The sequence below is a fragment of the Lepidochelys kempii genome, chromosome 4, assembly GCF_965140265.1.
Source record: "Lepidochelys kempii isolate rLepKem1 chromosome 4, rLepKem1.hap2, whole genome shotgun sequence".
NCBI classification, from domain to species: domain Eukaryota; kingdom Metazoa; phylum Chordata; order Testudines; family Cheloniidae; genus Lepidochelys; species Lepidochelys kempii.
In genome coordinates this window covers 106,592,350-106,612,782 of record NC_133259.1, presented here as the reverse complement: position 1 = coordinate 106,612,782, position 20,433 = coordinate 106,592,350, and the positions used below count along the sequence as shown (strand labels likewise).

The window sequence follows — 20,433 nt, the reverse complement described above, 5'->3', positions numbered from 1 at the left end:
TTAAAAAAGACATAAAGGGTAACAAGAAAACATTCTACAAATACATTAGAAGCAAGAGGAAGACCAAGGATAGGGCCTACTCATTGAGTAAATGAGTGGGGGAAAACAATAACAGAAAACGTGGAAATGGCAGAAGTGCTAAATGACTTTTTTGTTTCAGTTTTCAGCAAAAAGGTTAGTAGTGACTGGACGTCTAACATGGTGAATGCCACTGAACATGAGGTAGGATCAGTGGCTAAAATAGGGAAAGAACAAGTTAAAAATTATTAGACAAGTTAGATGTCTTCAAGTTGGCAGGGCCTGATGAAATGCACCCTAGAATACTCAAGGAGCTGATGGGGGAGCTATCTGAGTCATTAGCGATTATCTTTGAGAAGTCATGGAAGATGGGAGAGATTCTAGGGACAGGAAGAGGGAAAATATAGTGCCCATTTATAAAAAGGGAAATAAGAACAACCTGGGGAATTATAGACCAGTCAGCTTAACTTCAGTACCCAGAAAAATAATGGAGCAACTAATTAAGCAATCAATTTGCAAACACCTAATAAGATAATAAGGTGATAAGTAACAGTCAGCATGGATTTGTCAAGAACAAATCATGTTGTCACAGTAACAAGCCTCGTGGAAAAGGGGGAAGTGGTAAATGTGGTATATCTTGACTTTAGTATGGCTTTTGATACTGTCTCGCATGACCTTCTTATAAACAAACTAGGGAAATACAACCTAGATGGACCTACTATAAGGTGGCTGCATGGAGCTACTATAAGGGGTGCATCACTGGTTGGAAAACCATTCCCAGAGAGTAGTTATCAGTGGTTCACAGTCAAGCTGGAAGGGCATATCGAGAGGGGTCCAGCAGGGATCAGTTCTGCATCTGGTTCTGTTAAATATTGTCATCAATTATTTAGATAATGACATAGAGAGTACACTTACAAAGTTTGCAGATGATACCAAGCTGGGAGGGGTTGCAAGTGCTTTGGAGGCTAGGATTAAAATTAAAAATGATCTGCACAAACTGGAGAAATGGTCTGAAGTAACTAGGATGAAATTCAATAAAGACAAATGCAAAATATTCGATTTGGGAATAAACAAATCAGTTGCACACATACAAAATGGGAAACGATTGCCTAAGAAGGGATCTGGGGGTCATAGTGGATCACAAGCTAAATATGAGTCAAAAAAGCAAACATTGTTCTGGGATGTGTTAGCAGGAGTGTTGTAAGCAAGGCACTAGAAGTAATTCTTCTGCTCTACTTCACCCTAATTAGGTGTCAACTAGAGTATTGTGTCCAATTCTGGGCACCACATTTCAGGAAAGATGAGGACAAATTGGAGAAAGTCCAGAGAAGAGCAACACAAATGATTAAAGGTCTAGAAAATATACCCTATGAGGAAAGATTGAATAAATTAGGTTTGTTTAGTCTGGAGAAGAGAAGACTGAGAGGTCAGGGTGCTTAAGCACTGAAATAAATTGCCCAAGGAAATTGTAGAATATATACAGTGTTGATTCCATTGTTGGCTTTGCAGAAGTGAGTTTGCCAACGGGACTTAAATTAGGAGAGGATAGTGGGTTGACCCGCAACTCCACAGTTGAGAGAGCAATTCATGCATCGGGGGTAGCATGAACAAGTCACTGAGATATTTGTATGAGAGATGAACATTGGGGATGGCATTACTGGCAGAGAAGAAGAAAGGGAGAAGGGCAGGCATGTAGGGAGGGGCCGAGTACCGTATGGTCTTAAAAGTGAGCAAAGACATTACTAAAAGACTATAGAAATTAACATATTAAAAACCCACAGGGGAATAGGCTATAGTAAAAAGACAAATTGGTGAGTATCCTCACACAATGACATTTTCTGGAGGGATAGGGAAGAACAAGGTGTTTAAATGGGGCCTCCCATTTTATGTAATTTACTTTGGGAAGACTAGTAAGCATTCACACACATAAGCAAATGTTTGAGGTAGAGAAAGGTAGGTGTCGGGTAAACTTACGGTCGGTGGAAACTTCATACAGTAGAGCTTCACCTAGAGGTTCCCATGTTACAGTAAACTGAGTAGGGAAAGCTTTTATTTTGGGATTAGGATAATCTTTAAAATACAGAATGCTAAAAAGAATTACAACAATGGTAGCCTCTGTGCATCCTCATCTTCTGCCACGACTTCAGGTTTGGGCTCTGTTTCTTGAGAGTATCATGTGGAGCAACTGCAAGACCAGCCACTTCCAGAGACAGAAAATAATGCTTGCATTACTGCCAACTCCTCCTTTCATTCCTCTTGATACCTTTGTATTGAATTTTTCTTTTTGCTAATTAGCAGCAAAGCAACTAGCTTTTTGTTCATTCTGGGATAGTTTTAACACTTCTAGATGAAAGATTAGCTAGTTAGTAACCCTAAGCCCCAGCACCTTGGTTAACAAATTGACTCTTGATAGTCCTGCATTTGAAGAGCAACTGAGGGATGAATGGTGGCCTACCATGCATAACTCCTTATAAAGTGGTACACTCAGCAAAAGTCACCCTGGAAGTTATGAGAGGACAGACAAATTAGTGACGAAGAAAACTTCCTTGGGACATGGAAAGGAGTGGAAGACTTCCACAAAGGTATTTGTGAGATATCAGTTACAGTGAATAGGAATCAGTGTGAAGAATCATGCCACTAATGCTGGCAGCCGATTGAGTCCTGTTGTTTTTCCTTGTTTGAAAGGTGCATCAGAGATAGACTAGATAGTGTGCGTTTATGGATGCAAGAAGGTTAAAGATAAGATATAATCTAACCAAATCACAGAATGCAATTTGGAAAGATGCTCAAAGTTATGGAGTCTGGTTGAAGGATTAATAGGCTTGTCAGATAACAGTCAGGCTAGCTGCATGTTGATGTAAGACTACAGTTACTGGGCTCCAGAAGGAGGAAAATCTCGTGAAGTGGCTGCAGTCCTTCATTATTTGCTGATATTCTGGTTACAAGACCAGCAAGGCTACCTACACATATCAGAGGTTGCACCAAGTGTTCAGAAAGTAGCAGGTGGATGTATTTCCAGAATTCTTGGTGTGTAGAAGCTTGGCACTGGAAGATGTGTTTGTTTTTGGTTGTTTGTTTGTTTTTACATCCAACAATCTGAGAGGATTCAAGCATTTAATTAGCAGTCAGCAAGGTTTTGTACCTTTTCTTTCCATTCCCATTAACACTATGAATCCTCTGCTAATGCAGACAAGTATACTATTATGACGGACTGTTGCCCCACCATGGGGTATTTTGCCAAGATCTCATTTATGAGGAAGGTCTGGCTTATCATTTAGCAGTTACGAAGTTAAAAGCGGTATCATTTTAGGGCTGTGTGAGGTGCTTGCAGTAAAAACTGAAACCATGCAAAACTTCTCTGATTTCTAGTCTGATTATAAACACAAAACTCATTCCTTGAAAAGTTTGCAAACCTTTCAAGCAGAGCTGGGCTGATTTGTGCATGGCTTCTCTATGAAATACAGTGGCGTCTGATGAATTTTGCTTTTGATTTTTGAGGTCAGTCACACTCAAAATTGAGGCTGACACTGGAGGGTGGCAGTCCATCAGGGTTGAAACTGAATGCCTGGACAAATGCCTGCAGTGTGAAACTGGTCAGTTTCAACAAAGTTCTAGTAGCATTACCCTTTCTGAAGATGGAATGTATCAGGATGCAATGGGGCTATTCTGGTTCTAAAGAAACAACAGATGATCCTGTCACACACTGAGAACTTGGGGGTGCTCTGGACAAGAGATGGAAGGGGCTGAGTTTTTTTTTTCTTGTTTGTTTACATTAGCTTTTAAATTTCTTCTTTTTGGTGTGGAGGAGGGGAGATGGGGAAAACTCAGGGCAAACCAATTGGTTGTCCCCATTACAAAAGCAATGGATGGGCCAGGAGTGCTATTGCAGGATATCATCCCTTTTGCTGACTCAGTGAAGAAATGCATTTGTCATTCAAAGACAAATTAAAAAGGGCATGGATGACGCTACATAGATGTACAGACTCAGTTATCAGTCAGGTACAGGCAGCATCCAGTTACCTCCAAGCACATTTAAAAATCTCTTTTGGTGTATGTGGACAGAATGTCTTTGTCAAAATTTCAGTCTGAGCAAATATTGCAAAGCGATTTAATGCAGGGAGGATTTGTCCCTGCAGAAATTGACACAAATTCCTTTTGGGATGGGGCAGCCACCCCAACTGTATAACTGAGGGATTGCCAGGAGACAGAATTAGGAAAAGTGGAAGATAGCACTGTGGCCTAATGTAAACTCTTAAATCTGCTGTACACATAGCAGCAGCACTGATACACAATAAATTGCTATCTATCACTGCACTCCCAAAAGCAAGTACTGGAAGGGACAAAAAGCGTGGATGGATTTTTGCACATCCTTATGCATTCTGGTCAGAAAAGTGGCTAATACACAGGAGTTCTGCTACACAGTTAAGTATCCTATTGATAGACAACAAATTACAATAATTAGTGGAAATATTTTTTTAGTGGAAATATGGTAAAATCAGGTGAAGGCCACATCAGTAAACACAAGTGGGTCTCCCAGTGCCTGATATATGTTAGTGGTACCACTTAGGATTTTGAGATGGCAACGTTTCGGAATGCTACCATTCGGACTGATAGAAGAACCCATTATTCACAAAAACATGTCAAGGATGGGGCAGGGACCATCTATTTTATGTTTTTGTACACTTTCCAACACAGTGGGCCCCGATCCCTGATGATGGCCCTTAGGCACTACCACTACAAAATAAACAATAATGTCTTCAAGAAAAAAAAGAGTATGCTCTGACATCTTAATCGAGCAAGTGTGGTGGCAGACCAGTGACAAGAGTGCCTTAACAAAGAACCAAAAGTAACCTTAAGTAACTATATGAATTTTTTAGGGAGCTGAGTCACTGCTGATGATTTTAAGGGCTAAATACACAAGAGAGTAATGTGCTGCCAATATTCTAACGGAGAGATCCCACCCTAAATGAAGTATTACATAAGATTTAGCAATATCAAAGATACAATGAACTCCATCCAAGGCAGAGAAATCATCCTTATCTTCCCATCATCCATCTGTTGGCAGAATTTTAAAAAGAGGCTCTTGGGGTCTCCTCCATGGCTCAACACACAAATTAAGTAATCAAAGGCAAGGCAGGGATGATTAACTAACAAGAGCCCCTCCAGGCCATCACTGGCACAGGTTTATTTCACCCAGATGTTGTTCACCTATCTGAGACTGATAATGACAGTCTCAGATTGGATTTACAGAAAAACATAGATAATAAGGTGCTGGTCTGTGAAGCTCTACACTGCGCCAGAGGAAGCAGAGCTGTTTTGTAATGTTACCCTCTATTTTGAAATGTTATCCTCTCCACCTGAGAGACTTCTTCCTGCAAATGGGAGGTCTGGTCTCCAGCAACATTGAACTGACCTTTTATATGCAAGACCGGGATCAACAGCAAAGAAATTACAAGGGATGGCAATACTAAAATCATGTGCAAGCAAAAGCAGATTGACACCCTTTAGTTAGAAAGGGATGTGATTTGCAAATGGAAAGCTCTGTGGTGTTAGAACTGAACATTTTCACACCTATCAGAAAACCAATGAATTTTGGCTTTTCTCCAGATATAATGGGGTGAAAAACTGGCAGCATTTTCCCCAAATCATCCTGCTAATGAAAGCAGTACATTTTGTTTATCTACACTTCCTCCACCTCCACCTATTCCTGGGAGAGAGGAGTAAGGGGGAGAGAGGGAATTAAGCAAAGTCTAAAGAAGAAAAAGAGAAAACCTCTGAAGGATTGTAGATCCTCTTCCATACAACGTTCCAGTTCTTACGAGTCACATGCCACTTTGCTCCTTTTGTAAGTCCCCAATTCCCTGTGGACTAGTGGAATGCCCTGCAAGGCAGTTCCAGTCAAAGGTCTGCTATGCTCTACAGCCATGCACTTAGCTTTCTGTTTACTAAAGCTGTTGGAAGTTACACTATCTGCACAATTCTCTATAAAGTAAATGACCAAGTCAAAGATTGTGCGAGATATCCCACTAGTTCACCTTTCAAAGAATAGACAGCCTACCAGAATGGGCAAAATAGGACCCATGGAAATTGAGGGTATCCCAGTGAAATGTGTCTTTGCTTAATATAAAAGCCAAGTGCATATGAAGGATAAACAATGGAGAAAACTGGCAGCATAGCAGAACTGGAACCTGGAGACTTCCTAGAAGTAAAATATTTATTAACGCGTCACCCCATTATATCAAAAATACCTGTGTTTCACTCTGGGTCAAGAGAACTTTCAGTCATCGCTTGATTGTTCAGCCTTGCATTAGCTCCCAGTGTTTTCTCCAAGGTCAACATTATGGTGGTAAGTACCACTTCACCAAAGTAAGTTATCTTGTCTCAGTGACTGGCTTGCGAAAGGTCTGTCAGTTTTTGAGGCTCAGAAGGCAGCTTGGAAGGAGAGTGAATTATTTCCTTCTCAGAGATCAGCCTACTTGGGGGTAGTTTTTAGCACACCCCAGAGTCCTGTCAGGGATGTCCTCTTAACAGCTCACTGGGGAAGTTGGATGCCATCAGCCAAATAGCTCTTTCAGATGCTGGTAAGCACTATTTTTCTTAGAAATCATTCCATGAGTCAGGACACATTCTCTCCACTTTCAGATTAAGTAGACCCCACAGAAGGGAGACCTACAAGCCATGTATCACTCCCTATATTGGTGTAAAGACATGATGAATGTCTGCAGAGAACCCTCAAGGAGCAGCTGTTACTGCAGACAAAAGTCATCAGGTGTGGGAAGTTCTCTGTGTCCCCTTTCAGCACACAGATCCAGGTCTGTCAGGGATTCAGCCCTCCTCATCAAATTCCATGAGATATGAGTGGTAAATTTGGCCTTTCTAGTCTTCATGGGCTGGTGATAATCCATTCAGACAGCTCAATGGTGGTTTCATAAATCAGTAAGCAGAGCAATACCAGGAAAATGAGGCTAGCATGTGGGTTCCTCACAGAAAAAACTCTATTCAGATAGGCCAATCCAAAACAAAATCCAAAATCTGGGGGACTTTTTGGTGCCTTAAAAACCAAAACATGACTGAGGTGTGGCAAAACCCCAAACCAACAGCCACACAGGCTCATCCCTATCACAAACTGCAAATTAATATCCCCATTATGAAATAAGGCTGCTCTTGTCTGAGTTTCAGCAGACAAAATGTATTCAAAGCCATTTCCTATACACTCTATAGGGCTTGATTTCCAGAGGGGCCTACACCTGCCCTCCCCTGATGCATACACACGTGTTCCCAGTGGGGTTCTGTACATGAAAATTCTAACTCCTGCAAGTTCCATTGTTATATGTCACTTACAAACCACAGGCATTAGTACACAGAAAATATATACATGCATTTGTGCACGCACAAAACTGCATATGCACAACTGGAAGCTAGAGCCTGAAAATCAGGCCCAGAGCACTCAAACCCCAACACTGACTTCAACTGGAGTTGTAGGTATTCAGAATGTTTTAAAATAAGCCCCTTCATATTCTGTACAGCTAAGGTTTTAGTCAAGGATTTTTAATGTGTAATTATTAGAGTCATTAGGGAAAGCTGTTGCTTGTATGAATTATTTATTTAAAGGATTCACTGTATGAAGTCAACACCAAATCTCTCTTCCTATACAACTTTGCTCTCAGCAAACCCTTACACACTTATAATAGGTTAGTGGTATTGTGGGAAAACAAAATATCCTACATTAAGCCTAACCATGATTTTCATCCTCCTTTAATAGCATGGGCCTGAGTTAATGTTACATGAGATGGGGCAGAAGGAAAAGAGCATATCAGGGTTAAGTTGTAGCATTTAGTAGCAATTAGCATTGATGTGCGGTAGGAAAATAGCAACAAAATAATAATAAAAGGATACCCTAGAAATACAAACCATTTGGGGGGGAAAAGATGAACAGTTTAGCCAATTAGCATTTGCCTAAGTAAATCAAACTTTTTTTTTTAAACAGGGAGAAAAAGAGAAAAGCCACACAGCAATATTTACTTCTGAACATCAATGACTGCGTATCCTACAAAAGGAAATGCTACCTTCCCACTTTTTGTGACCCTCTCTGCAATTCTAGGGAAAAATGTTTAGTTCAACATTATCGTAAGCCAGAATATGGCTCTATTTATGTGACAAGTTGACAACATACAATTTCATGCTTGTTGAACTGATCTGTGTTATATATTCAGTGTGAATATTATGAAGTCTCACCATTATAAATATGAAACAGTATACGCCTATTCAAAGTAACTCCAGCAGTGGCAATTTATGGCTTGGCTGTTTGTGTGCTGATGAAGTCCAAAAGCCACCCTAAGAAGCTGCATCTCACTAAAACAGATGTGCAGTGTGACTGTGACCAAAACGGATTTACGATGACCTATGTGAAAGGAGGCTAATATATTTTTGTCTGTATGGCAACTGACACCAGTTTGTATTTAGGTATGTGACTGGTGGGAACACAGTGGAACACTGTGTTCTTAAGAGCCTCTTAACACAGGCCAAGCCATTTGTCTGCCAGTATTTTACCACTGTTCTGGGTGAACATTATTTTCCCCTGTTGCAAAAGGGGCATGCTTAGGCTGAGTAAAGATACGGTGAGTTCTCAAAACCTTGGCCACTCCAATTGAAATGTTGGGCAGTGCAACGGAATGTACGCATAACAGGATTGTGCGGCTGATCGTGTGCCCTTTCTTGATCACATGCCTCGGAATGGTACAAGGCCACTAAGCCATCAAACAATAAGCTCTCAAAGGAATTGGTTTTTTTTCATTTTGCGGGTTCTTTTTGCCTGAAGGTTTCAACTAATTTACAAGGACTTACTTCAACAGAGGCAAATTTGGACTAGTACAGAACAGCACAGTTTGTTCAGTTGGGAAAGAGAACGAAGAAATAATGCACCTTGCTGAAGCAAGATATAGCAAATTTGCATAAACACTTCCCAATAACATAGGAGCTGCTTGGAACAAAATAAATTGTACTTACGCTTGAGAGTTTTTAAACCCAAGCAAACTTTGTGGTGGATTATAGCTTACACACACCTGCCATACAGATGTAATGTTGTTTCTGAGACACACTTATTTAGTAGACTCAGAGTTCCAACGGTATGCAGTATTACCCATTAATCTCATTCTTAACTCTCTTATTAATGTGTTATACAACTCAAGCCAAAGATATTTGTAAAGGTAAACATATTTGCATAACGTATTTGACATTGCTACATTACCTGCTATTTTTCCCTATATCCTCTCTTCTGTTCCATTGGAACTGAGGGTCTTTCTCCTAGTTTAAATTTTTTTTATTATAGCATTGTTATCTTTTATTATTATTATAAAGTTCCTATCCCAAATCTGCATCTTCTACCTTTTATGTTTATTGTTGTACTAAACCTACAATGTTGTCTGTTTCTCTACTAAATCTATCCTGTAACCACATACTGTACATTCATTTCTCTAGGACCTTGGTGGCTCTTATCTGCTTGCTTTTATGAGCTCTTATGAACTGCTAGGAATAGCAATTTGCAGCGCTGTTTGTAAAGCCATCTCAGTCTGAACTCAACCTTCCCCTTCTTTGTCATACAGTGATACTCTCTGCAGAGAAATCCCATTTAACATAGCAAAAATTCATTACAAGATGCATTTTAGATGGACACAAGTTGCCAAGTATGCTAGACATGTTTATAATATATAAAATATTTAACATACAGTAGTTAGAATTTTAATAAACTACATATTAGTGCACTAATGTATGTATTCATATAAGATGGTCTTTGTGTTACTCTTAGATTTACTGATATGTTGCCCACTATACATTATTGCCCAGAGCTACTTAGTTTATGTTTGCTAAGGTCTAAGACATACTGCTATGCTGTTCACACAATCTCAATTCTTTTAAGTACTTTGATAAGCTTTATTCTGCCATTATACCATCTAGAACATTAAACACAATGTTTAAGTTCTATGTTAAATCACAATCAGTTCCTATTAACTGTTCCAAGCTCCCCATTTTTATCAACAGTTACTTTATTAAATCCTTAATAATATAGATGGAATAGTTAGTTAATTTGTGTGTTGAGCCATGGATGTTAATTTGTAAACATAATAACATACTGCAATCATTTGCATAATAGCATTTTAATCTTTTTAGTAAAAGCTGTAATTCCCTACAAAGTACACTGCAGTAGAAACTAAGTGACTATTGGTAATAATAAAAAAGGCCTTAAAATTCTGATCCTATTATAGTGTTGGAACATACCCAAACTGCTTCCATAATCTCTGAAATGTTACTGTTCTCTGATTTAGGTGTCTGTGTCAAGAATAAAAATGAAGTATAACTGGTAGCAGTAGACTATTTCCTAAATGTAATTTAGTATTCACTAAGCACCAGCACTTTGCAAATAGCTCTGAGGCTTTCCTTCAAAGTTCAGAGCTCTAGTTATGCATATTGTGTGAGGTACACCATGCAGCTCACCTCTAGACTCTGTTGTGCTGAATAGATGGCTATGATAAATCATTCTGAATTGGCACTGAAGGGCATCAGCCATCAAGGATTTGACTACTATGTCTTTTTTCCCCAAGATTATATCTCCTTGAACTGCCTGCCTTGGGCTACTAGTTTTGGAGAAAATTAAAAAGTGGTAAAAATTCTGGAAGAGGCCAGTTCAAAAAAATCTATAGAGGTTCAGTCTCTGGAAACCCATTAACACCAGTCACAAGACTGGCAAAGAAAACACTGGTGGTTGTTTAAAAGTCAGGCCAAGTCATTTTACGTAAGATCTGGTAATTCATTAATCAATCTGGCTACAAACCTTCAATGAATAACTTGCAGTAGTAACAAAGACTGGCAGCACCACCGAAGATTAGAGTATATAACCTGAACCAATGCAAATTACCCTCCTGGTGTTAAAAGCCCCCCATCATCTTCTTCATGGAAACCATTCCAAATGGATAAGCAGTCATTTATCTTCATAAATTTCTCCTTTGCCAAGAACAACAGAGTATGCAATTCATTGTGAATTTCTTTCTCACTCCCTCATTCTCACTGCTTGTAATACAGCATTTTTGGCAGCCCACAGTGAAACACTGTCGCCTATTCAGGTCTCCAAATATATAACACAGAGCACACTCCTGAAAGTAACTTTGACTACGCTGAACAATTAAAAAGAAACAAACAACTCTTTAAAAATAGAGAATTGCATTTAAAAACAAAACAAAACAAAACAAAAACCAGCAATTAAATTCAGGGGAAGGCCAAGAAACTCAGGACTTATTAAATCTGTTTAAAAGTGAAAAATATTTTGTCAGAACACCATACTTGAAAATTCTTTTTGACACTACGCTGCTAAATTAGACTTTAATTGGCTGTTGTCTAGCTATATTTTCTCTTTTTAGATGACTTCCACTGATCTATTTGTGAATGGTGCAGACAGCGTATACTTACCTTTGCGCACCTCTATCCTCTGTATAATGCTGTCCACTCTTCATAAATAATTTAAAATATGACTAGCCTTATATAGGGTTAGTATACAGGGTACAGTATATTTGAAATGCACCTCAGGAGGTAACAATTTTCATCTCCCGAGGAAGAACACAAAAAAGCCTTCTAATTCACATTACTCAAAGATCTACAGATCTCCACATGTTACATAGTAATGACTTTAAGAATTGAAACCAGTTTATTTTTTTGTAAAAGGGCAGCAGAATCGGTTTTGTACAAATATAATTTTTGAAGGTCTGATCCTTTCCAAAAGCAAATCACAAAAGTGAATGAGAACGAAAGCCATCTACCTAACCAGTACACACAACCAGTTAACTATTTACTTGCATGAGCTTATGTCAATAGACAGTGCTCTTAGGGGTAAAAACTCCCTTAACATACATCTCCAATGATCAGAATCTCAGGCAATGAAAATCAGGGAAGAAAATAGAGGTAGCCAGGCTAAGAATAGAAAAAAAAATTAATAAATGTACAACACTGATAAAGAACATGCAACATCAGTGTAACAGTAAGGCCTTAATTCACCACTGTGTTCCTCCAATTTCATGCCAGTGTAAAACCAGTTGCACCGGGATACAAATGGAGTACTGTAGTGATGAATCAGAAATATCTATTCTATAACAGTACCGTCAATTTTCACATCACATTTAGATTGTTATCTCTCATTAGATTTAGACTGTAGATTCATCATATTTAAACTGAAAACTCTTCAGGGCAAAGACTGTCTCTTAATCTATGTTTGCACACTGTCTAGTACATGTGGATCATGTTTTCAGTTGGTCCCTAACTGCTACCATAATACATTCATAAACTGATAATTATTCCTACAATACTCAATTTTCAAAAAGGCAATTCACTAATTTTTAGAAGGAAAATGCCTTTAATAGGCTTCAGTTTTCAGTTTGAGACAGAAGTGCAGAGTATTCACCCTCTGAAACACAAGCCCCATTAAAGATGCCTCAGGCTGGGCACCCAAAATTTCGTAAGTCCCTTTTGCAAATATAGGCCCTCACCTAGACAGTGCCATAAGCAATGCATTGGTAACTCAAAGGAGAGAGTGGTTCACTTAAGGTTAGGTTTTCAATTATTGTTGTGCTGCTTGTACTTTCGATCTTTTGTTTGCAATTCCATTTTGAACAAATTTGGAATATATTTCATGTTTTCATAGCAGTCAGCTCTCAGATAGAGGCTTTAAGGCTTCTAAAACATATTGCCCCAGGATGATTAAGATACAATTATATTTTCTTTAAAAAGACAGAGCTGAAATGCCAAAGCTAATCAATATAGAAAAATCTAGAAATTAACAAACAAGAGACTAGGTAGAGCTTCCATTCTCTGCGCTAACACAAATAGTTTGTCTCAGAGCATCACCAAGATAATCCCCAGAGAAAGGACACATCTTTTATTGTTCTTGAGCACCCTCAGTTGTCTCATTAAGGAGCAGTAGAGACAAGAAATAGTGCTACATATATATATATATATACACACACAGCTACATAATGGAGAACAGGGATAGGGGTTAAAGTTTGGAAAAAGCTGGCCCAAAAAGAAGGGTGAGTTTTCTATTATTCAGTTTGGATAGCCTGATTACGACTGCCTACCCTGTAAGAAAACAACTCCTTTATTCCCCTCTTTCCTAGAACTAACTAATGACAAAGAACGGTAGTGGTGGAAATTATTAATGTGATACCAAAATATAGAATATTAGTAACCTTCGATCAGGTTCCCAGAAACTATATAGAGACCCTCCCCTTCTCCATAGCCTTTGTTGCATGTAGTTTAGCACAGGCTTATACACACAATGGATAATATTGTGACTAGTCATGAATACTAAACTGGGAGGAGTGGTGATACTAAACTGGGAGGAGTGGTTGATACGCTGGAGGGCAGGGATAGGATACAGAGGGACCTAGACAAAATGGAGGATTGGGCCAAAAGAAATCTGATGAGGTTCAATAAGGATACGTGCAGAGTCCTGCACTTAGGACGGAAGAACCCAATGCACAGCTACAGACTAGGGACCGAATGGCTAGGCAGCAGTTCTGCGGAAAAGGACCTAGGGGTGACAGTGGACGAGAAGCTGGATATGAGTCAGCAGTGTGCCCTTGTTGCCAAGAAGGCCAATGGCATTTTGGGATGTATAAGTAGGGGCATAGCAAGCAGATCGAGGGACGTGATCGTCCCCCTCTATTCGACATTGGTGAGGCCTCATCTGGAGTACTGTGTCCAGTTTTGGGCCCCACTCTACAAGAAGGATGTGGATAAATTGGAGAGAGTCCAGCGAAGGGCAACAAAAATGATTAGGGGTCTGGAACACATGACTTATGAGGAGAGGCTGAGGGAACTGGGATTGTTTAGTCTGCAGAAGAGAAGAATGAGGGGGGATTTGATAGCTGCTTTCAACTACCTGAGAGGTGGTTCCAGAGAGGATGGTTCTAGACTATTCTCCTTGGTAGAAGAGGACAGGACAAGGAGTAATGGTCTCAAGTTGCAGTGGGGGAGGTTTAGGTTGGATATTAGGAAAAAATTCTTCACTAGGGGGTGGTGAAACACTGGAATGCATTACCTAGGGAGGTGGTAGAATCTCCTTCCTTAGAAGTTTTTAAGGTCAGGCTTGACAAAGCCCTGGCTGGGATGATTTAATTGGGGATTGGTCCTGCTTTGAGCAGGGGGTTGGACTAGATGACCTCCTGAGGTCCCTTCCAACCCTGATATTCTATGATTCTATGAATAGTTGTGTGATAACAGTGAAACTGCAGATGAACTCTTAGGCCCAGAATTTTAAAGGTATTTAGGTGGTGGTGTGCTCAGCCTTGGTATGTCTAACTGATTTAGGAGCCCAAGTCTCATTTCCAAAAGTGATTTAGGAACTTAGGAGCCTAAATATCATAGACTGTCAATGGGATTTTGGTTCCTAAGTGCCTACATCCCTTTTGAAAATGAGATGCAGGTTCCGAAATCCATAAGGCATAGCAATGCTGAACGTAGCAATACCTAAATAACGTTGAAAATCTGGGTCTTAGCCTACTCTGCATACTTGCAAGAATGCAGGAAGAATTCTGGCACTTGCCATTCCAGGCCTAAAGGCTAGGTGTCAGAGGCGTATTAGTGCTGCCAACAATATCTCATGGCCCAAGGGGGGGCCTAGCAGCGTGTGTCAGGACCCTGCCTACATTTGAGAACTGGAAGCAGCTAGACCCAGCATAGGAAGAGCGTCCACTGCACTTTTCAAGTCTCTTGTAATTGCAGCCCTTTTGATGTAATCCTCCCACCTCTGTCTACACTCAGGTAGGACATATGCAGACTAATGAGACTGTGACTTTAAACCCCAATGCCACATGATAGACCAATGGTTGTCCCTACTGTTGTGCACCAACTAAGTCAGTTTAAATATAATAAATGACAGACTGAATATAGTGTTGCCCTTATGCGACAATATGGCAAAGTGCTATTGGACAACAATCTGCTCCTCAGAGGAAGTAGTCTTTGAGCCAAAGCGTGCCCTCATTGACTTCAGTGCAATCTGTAATTCAAGTCAGTGAAGTCCCTGAAGTCTGAAGGGTGGCATTTGAGTAAATGATGGCAGAATTTGTCTGCTAGGGAAGATGGAAAACACTTCTCATCCAAATCTCGGTTTCTGACAATGTTAGTTGCTGCCTCACAATGCACTTCCCTAGATGTATTCCATCTATCTCTTTCTACTGAACCCTGGTGGGCTACACTTTCAAATACACCTTAATATGACTGACTTTAAATGCCACGTGATGGACCAATGTCTTGATATTGCTGTGCACCAACCAAGACAGTTTAAACCTCATGTATTTATCCCCGTGTTTGTATAACATTTTGATCTTCAGGAATGGAATCAGCATACAAAATAAATGACAATTTTATCCTTTATAAGTTTGGCCATTGATTCAGCAAGATACTTAAGAACATCCCTGACTTTAAGGCATGAGCAGTCTCATTGGGAATGAATTCCCATTGGAATTAAATGTATTAAAGTTACTCACACACTTAAGTAATTGCAAAATCAGGATCTTAATTTTTAGAAGACTAAATCATAAGAACATAAGAACGGCCATACTGGGTCAGACCAAAGGTCCATCTAGCCCGGTATCCTTTCCTCCAACAGTGGCCAATGCCAGGTGCCCCAGAGGGAATAAGCAGAACAGGAAGCCATCAAGTGATTCATCCTGTGTCGCCCAATCCCAGCTTCTGGCAAACAGAGGAGAGGGACACCAACCCTGTCCATCCTGGCTAATAGCCATTGATGGACCTATCTTCCATGAACTTATCTAGTTCTTTTTTGAACCCTGTATAGTCCTGGCCTTCACAACATCCTCTGGCAAGGAGTTCCACAGATTGACCATGTGTTGTGTGAAAAAATACTTCCTTTTGTTTGTTTTAAACCTGCTGCCTATTAATTTCAGTTAGTGACCTCAAGTTCTTGTGTTATGAGAAGGAGTAAATAACTCTTCCTTATTTACTTTCTCCACACCAGTCATGATTTTATAGACCTCTATCATATCCCCCCTTAGTCGTCTCTTTTCCAAGCTGAAAAGTCCCAGTCTTATTAATCTCTCCTCATATGGCAGATGCTCCATACTCCTAATCATTTTTGTTGCCCTTTTCTGAACCTTTTTCAATTACAATATATCTTTTTTGAGATGTGACGAGCACGTCTGCACACAGTATTCAAGATGTGGGCATACCATGGATTTATATACAGGCAATATGATATTTTCTGTCTTATTATCTATCCCTTTCTTAGTGATTCCGAACATTATGTTCATTTTTTGACTGCACGTTGAGTGGATGTTTTCAGAGAACTATCCACAATGACTCCAAGATCTCTTTCTTGAGTGGCAACAGCTAATTTCGACCCCATCATTTTATATATATAGTGGAGATCATGTTTCTAATGTGCATTACTTTGCATTTATCAACACTGAATATAATCCTTTGCTGATTTTACTTCAGCCAATGAAAGAGGTCTATACATTTGGTTTTTAGTGATTTATTTGGAAGCAGAAGTTCTAACTCATTAATTCTCTGATATAACCCAATTTAACCTTGCTTACAAATGTTATTAACTCCTTCCCATACTGACCTATAAGAATACTATAATAGAGCAGCCCAATTACTTGATTATAACATGTGTCACTTACTTACTATGACTGAAACTTAAGCACAAGACACAACATTTTGAAGTTTCACAAAACTTCAGAATACAGAATGTTTCAAAATTTTTCCCTTGGAGACAGAGAACGGGCTTCTGCTCCACTTACACTGGTTTTATACTACTATAATCCTATAGACTTGAAGTAAATTACTCCTGAATTACACCAGTGTGAATGATAGAAAGACCAGACTCAGAGGGCCAGTTTCTGCTCTCAGTGACATCAGTGTTCATCCAGAGTAAGTTAATTTGCTGCAGTTGAGTTATGCCAGCATAAGTAATAGCTGATTTTGGCTCAGAGTATTTCATGAAGTCTGTATTTCACCTCCAAATGCATTTTACCTTATTGAAGCATTTAGTATTTGACAGGTATTAAATTTAACAGTCTTTATTCTGGGGATTCCCCCAAGTAAGTGGACCAGGAATGCTTCTGGTCTGTGATCATCTGTGATCTGCTAGGCAGAGGTGAAGCAGGGGTGATAGCTTATTGTTGCCCAAGGTCTTCCTGCCAGCTATCAAATGTACTATTGCCCAATTTCCAAGCCAGAGGATGATCTACTGCATTTACTACCATCTAGGAGGAAAGAAGATTAGGGTTCAAGAGGGGCATGGTTGTCTGAGAATTAAGCAGTGGAGAATCTTGAGGTCTTACACAGGAAAGGAGAATTAGTGGTTGAGGCAAAGAGGGCATAGCCCATCTCTTATATACCTTGACCCCCACAGCAGTATTTTAAAGAGGGCATTTAAATCTCTCCTGAAATCCCTCAGTTCTCTCCTTAAGACTGCCCTCTGCCATTATGTCTATAAAACACACATCAGTGACTAGTCAGTTGGCGTGCTATGACCACTGCTTATTATGCTAATCAGAATAATCTGACTCTGATGCTGTGCTCCCCACAGTCTGTTTGTTGCATTCACCTATGGTCTCATCTTGTACTTAGAGTGGAAGGACTTTTCGATATGTGCATATCACATAGCACAATTGGGGCCTGTTTGGGACCTGTAGGTGTAATAATAATTACTAACCTATAAAATATTAAAGAGCCATCAATCGATGCTGTATTCCACTGCGTTTGTTTCTGCGAAATGAACGTGGAAGACGACAAACAGGTTTCAACTTTTGTTTTTCTTTGCAACAGACTATTTTGCAATATCTCAGTGTTATGCCATAGTGTAACCTGGTATCTCTTCAGCACTTTCATTCCAGAAATCAGAATTCCACTTAATTCTTTCCAAGCATTTCTTCTCTCCAGATAACAGGTCTGGTTTTGATCATGAGGATTAAGGGTGTCAGAGGGAGGCTATAACAGACGTCACAGCTGTACTTCAGCATCTATTGGCTCTTTTTTATTAGAAGATTGTCATTCCACCTGGTAAAAACATGAAGCAACCTGAAATATACTTTTGCATCCACTTCCCTTACCTCGAATATATTTGATGATTCATTGCTGTACTGATTGGTAATGATTTCTGATTGGTCGCTGTACCACTTGAGTCCACCCAGAAAACCGTCTGCATCCAAGTCATTCACATCTAGTTCAGAGAGGTCAAGTTCTGGGAGATCTGGGCAAAGAGGCTGGTCTTCACCAACCAGAGCAGCACACTGCAGGGAGAAGTACAGAAACACACACTTTCATTAATCACCAGAATGTGTTAACCATAACTGCATGGATGAGAATTAAGCCTTGATTAAGTCACTCACTTCCACAAAGCAGGTCACTAGAGTTAATCTCATTTTTAGAAAGACACACTGAGTGTTAGATTGTGACTAGCCTGCACAGGTGAGCAAAGTGGTCACTACTTTTTTCTTTATCCTTTTTCTTCTGCGCCCTGGAGTGTCTAGCATCTGCAGCATTAGAAATCCAAACAAGGACTGCCAAGACTCTTTTCTGTCCCGGCAAGCAGAAAGGAATCAGCGCGGGTGGGAGTGCATGGGTAACCAACTGGTCAGTGTGTTTTATGCATCCTCCTCTATGCCCAAACCACAGAAGATGTGAGTCTGTTACAGCTGCCAGCTATACAGGCTAGATCTGCACCTCAAGCTGTAGAGGTTCATGCTTTCAGCTCTATATGGCCTTGGTTTAATCCCTTGGGTCAGTCAAGATGTTGACGGCCACATGTACTGCACCCTGTTGAAGGATACAGCAGTAGGTGCTACACTGTTCACTTCCCAAAGCTCCCGGAGACACTGTGCCTGCCTGCCACAGGTCATGCACGTCTATACCCATGTACCAAAGGCTCTGGCTTATCAGCACCCTCAGGGACTGCACAGATTTTAACAACCTAGTTCTAAAATACTGTCCTCATAGTAAGCAAATCATGAAGTGTACCTCATGCCCCTGCCAAGTGCTATAGCAGTCATGGTTAGTTTATGGGGTCTTCCAACCTGTGGCTGTGCTGGTTGTACGTGTGTACACTGCTGTGTCTAAGAGACTTACGGTCTGTAAGCAGCAGTGATCTCAGAAGCACCAAGAGGGAGCTTTCCTCTGGCCTGCCCAGTCAGCACAATGCTACACTTGTCCCAGCCTCCTGTCATTGCTGGGGAAATTCATCGTAGAGCAGAGGCAACATTTAAGCCCAGTATTAAGGGACTAAGGGGAGGGGACTAAAGTGTGTGGCCCTTCTTCGCTAGTGTGAATGTCGTCCTTTGCATACCTTAGAAATAGAGTACAGACCAGCAGAATATCAATTTCATTAATATATACCCAGAATATTTTCTTTAGTATGTCAGGATCAGTCATTTTAGGTATCAATGGAGGGCAAAAAAAATACACACTTTCATACTATGTTTCTACCCTAGAACAGAAACTTTAATTCAAAAATACCACCTGAACCATTTTTTCATTATTAACAGAAACCAGGAAATACACAATTGAAGTCCACACCTTCAGTGATAACCAATGGTGTAGCTCCTTTCACTGCTGCCCCATATACATCATTGGAAAGAAAGGTGGAGAGTTCTTCTGTACAGAGGCAACTGGCAGTTCCAGCAATTAAGTGGTTAAAAGCCATAACAAAGCCAGTTGAGAATGGGTTTTCACCATTGCCTTTAATTGATTGTTTCTAGCTTTATCAGTTTGTGTTAATGGTAAGGATGGACCAAACAGAAAATCCAGACCTCAGAAACTCTTGGACTCCAGTTAGCTGATTGGGCAATTTGAATGATCTACTAGGTTCAACTTTGAACAAAGTCAGTCCCAGAAGTACCACCATCTAAAAAGGTAGGTTTGTAGGGCAATAACTTTACCATGCCCACTGATGTGGATGACTCACTATTTGTTATGCTGCTCTTGAAAATGCTGCCTTTTGCAGTGATATGAGAGAGCTGAAGTTATGTTTAAATAAAATAAATTTCATAGAGATTTTTGTAGCTAGGAATCTTTGCAAGTCTACACTGCATGGGCTATATGCAGCAGCATAATGGTGAGCAACACTCTGGGAACCAGGAACAGAGTCAGCAGACTCAGTCCAGCTGCTAAAGGCTATAATTTACCATGCAACTTCCCAGAGCCAGCTCTAGGATTTTTGCCATCCCGCTTTTTTTTCATGCCCTCCCTTGCCCCCGGCTCCGCCCCTTCCCGATCCCTTCCCCAAATTCCAGGCCCCGCCTCCTCCCCCAGGCGTGCTGCATTTCCCCCCCTTTGCTTCCTGCGGCTCCCCCGCAACCCTCCACCCTAGCTCACCTTCGCTCCGCCTGTTCCCCTGAACAAGCCGCC

At 40.3% G+C, this 20,433-nt stretch overlaps 1 protein-coding gene across 2 annotated transcripts in view; it reads right to left on the bottom strand.

Annotated features, from left to right (window-relative positions):
- The window catches only part of PPARGC1A (PPARG coactivator 1 alpha), a 491,326-nt gene that overhangs the window by 55,830 nt on the left and 415,063 nt on the right, over nt 1-20,433 (bottom strand). For both annotated transcript variants that reach the window (XM_073342370.1, XM_073342371.1), the window contains exon 2: nt 18,141-18,320. In XM_073342370.1, coding sequence (XP_073198471.1) covers nt 18,141-18,320 — 180 coding nt within the window. The remainder of the gene's footprint in view (nt 1-18,140; nt 18,321-20,433) is intronic.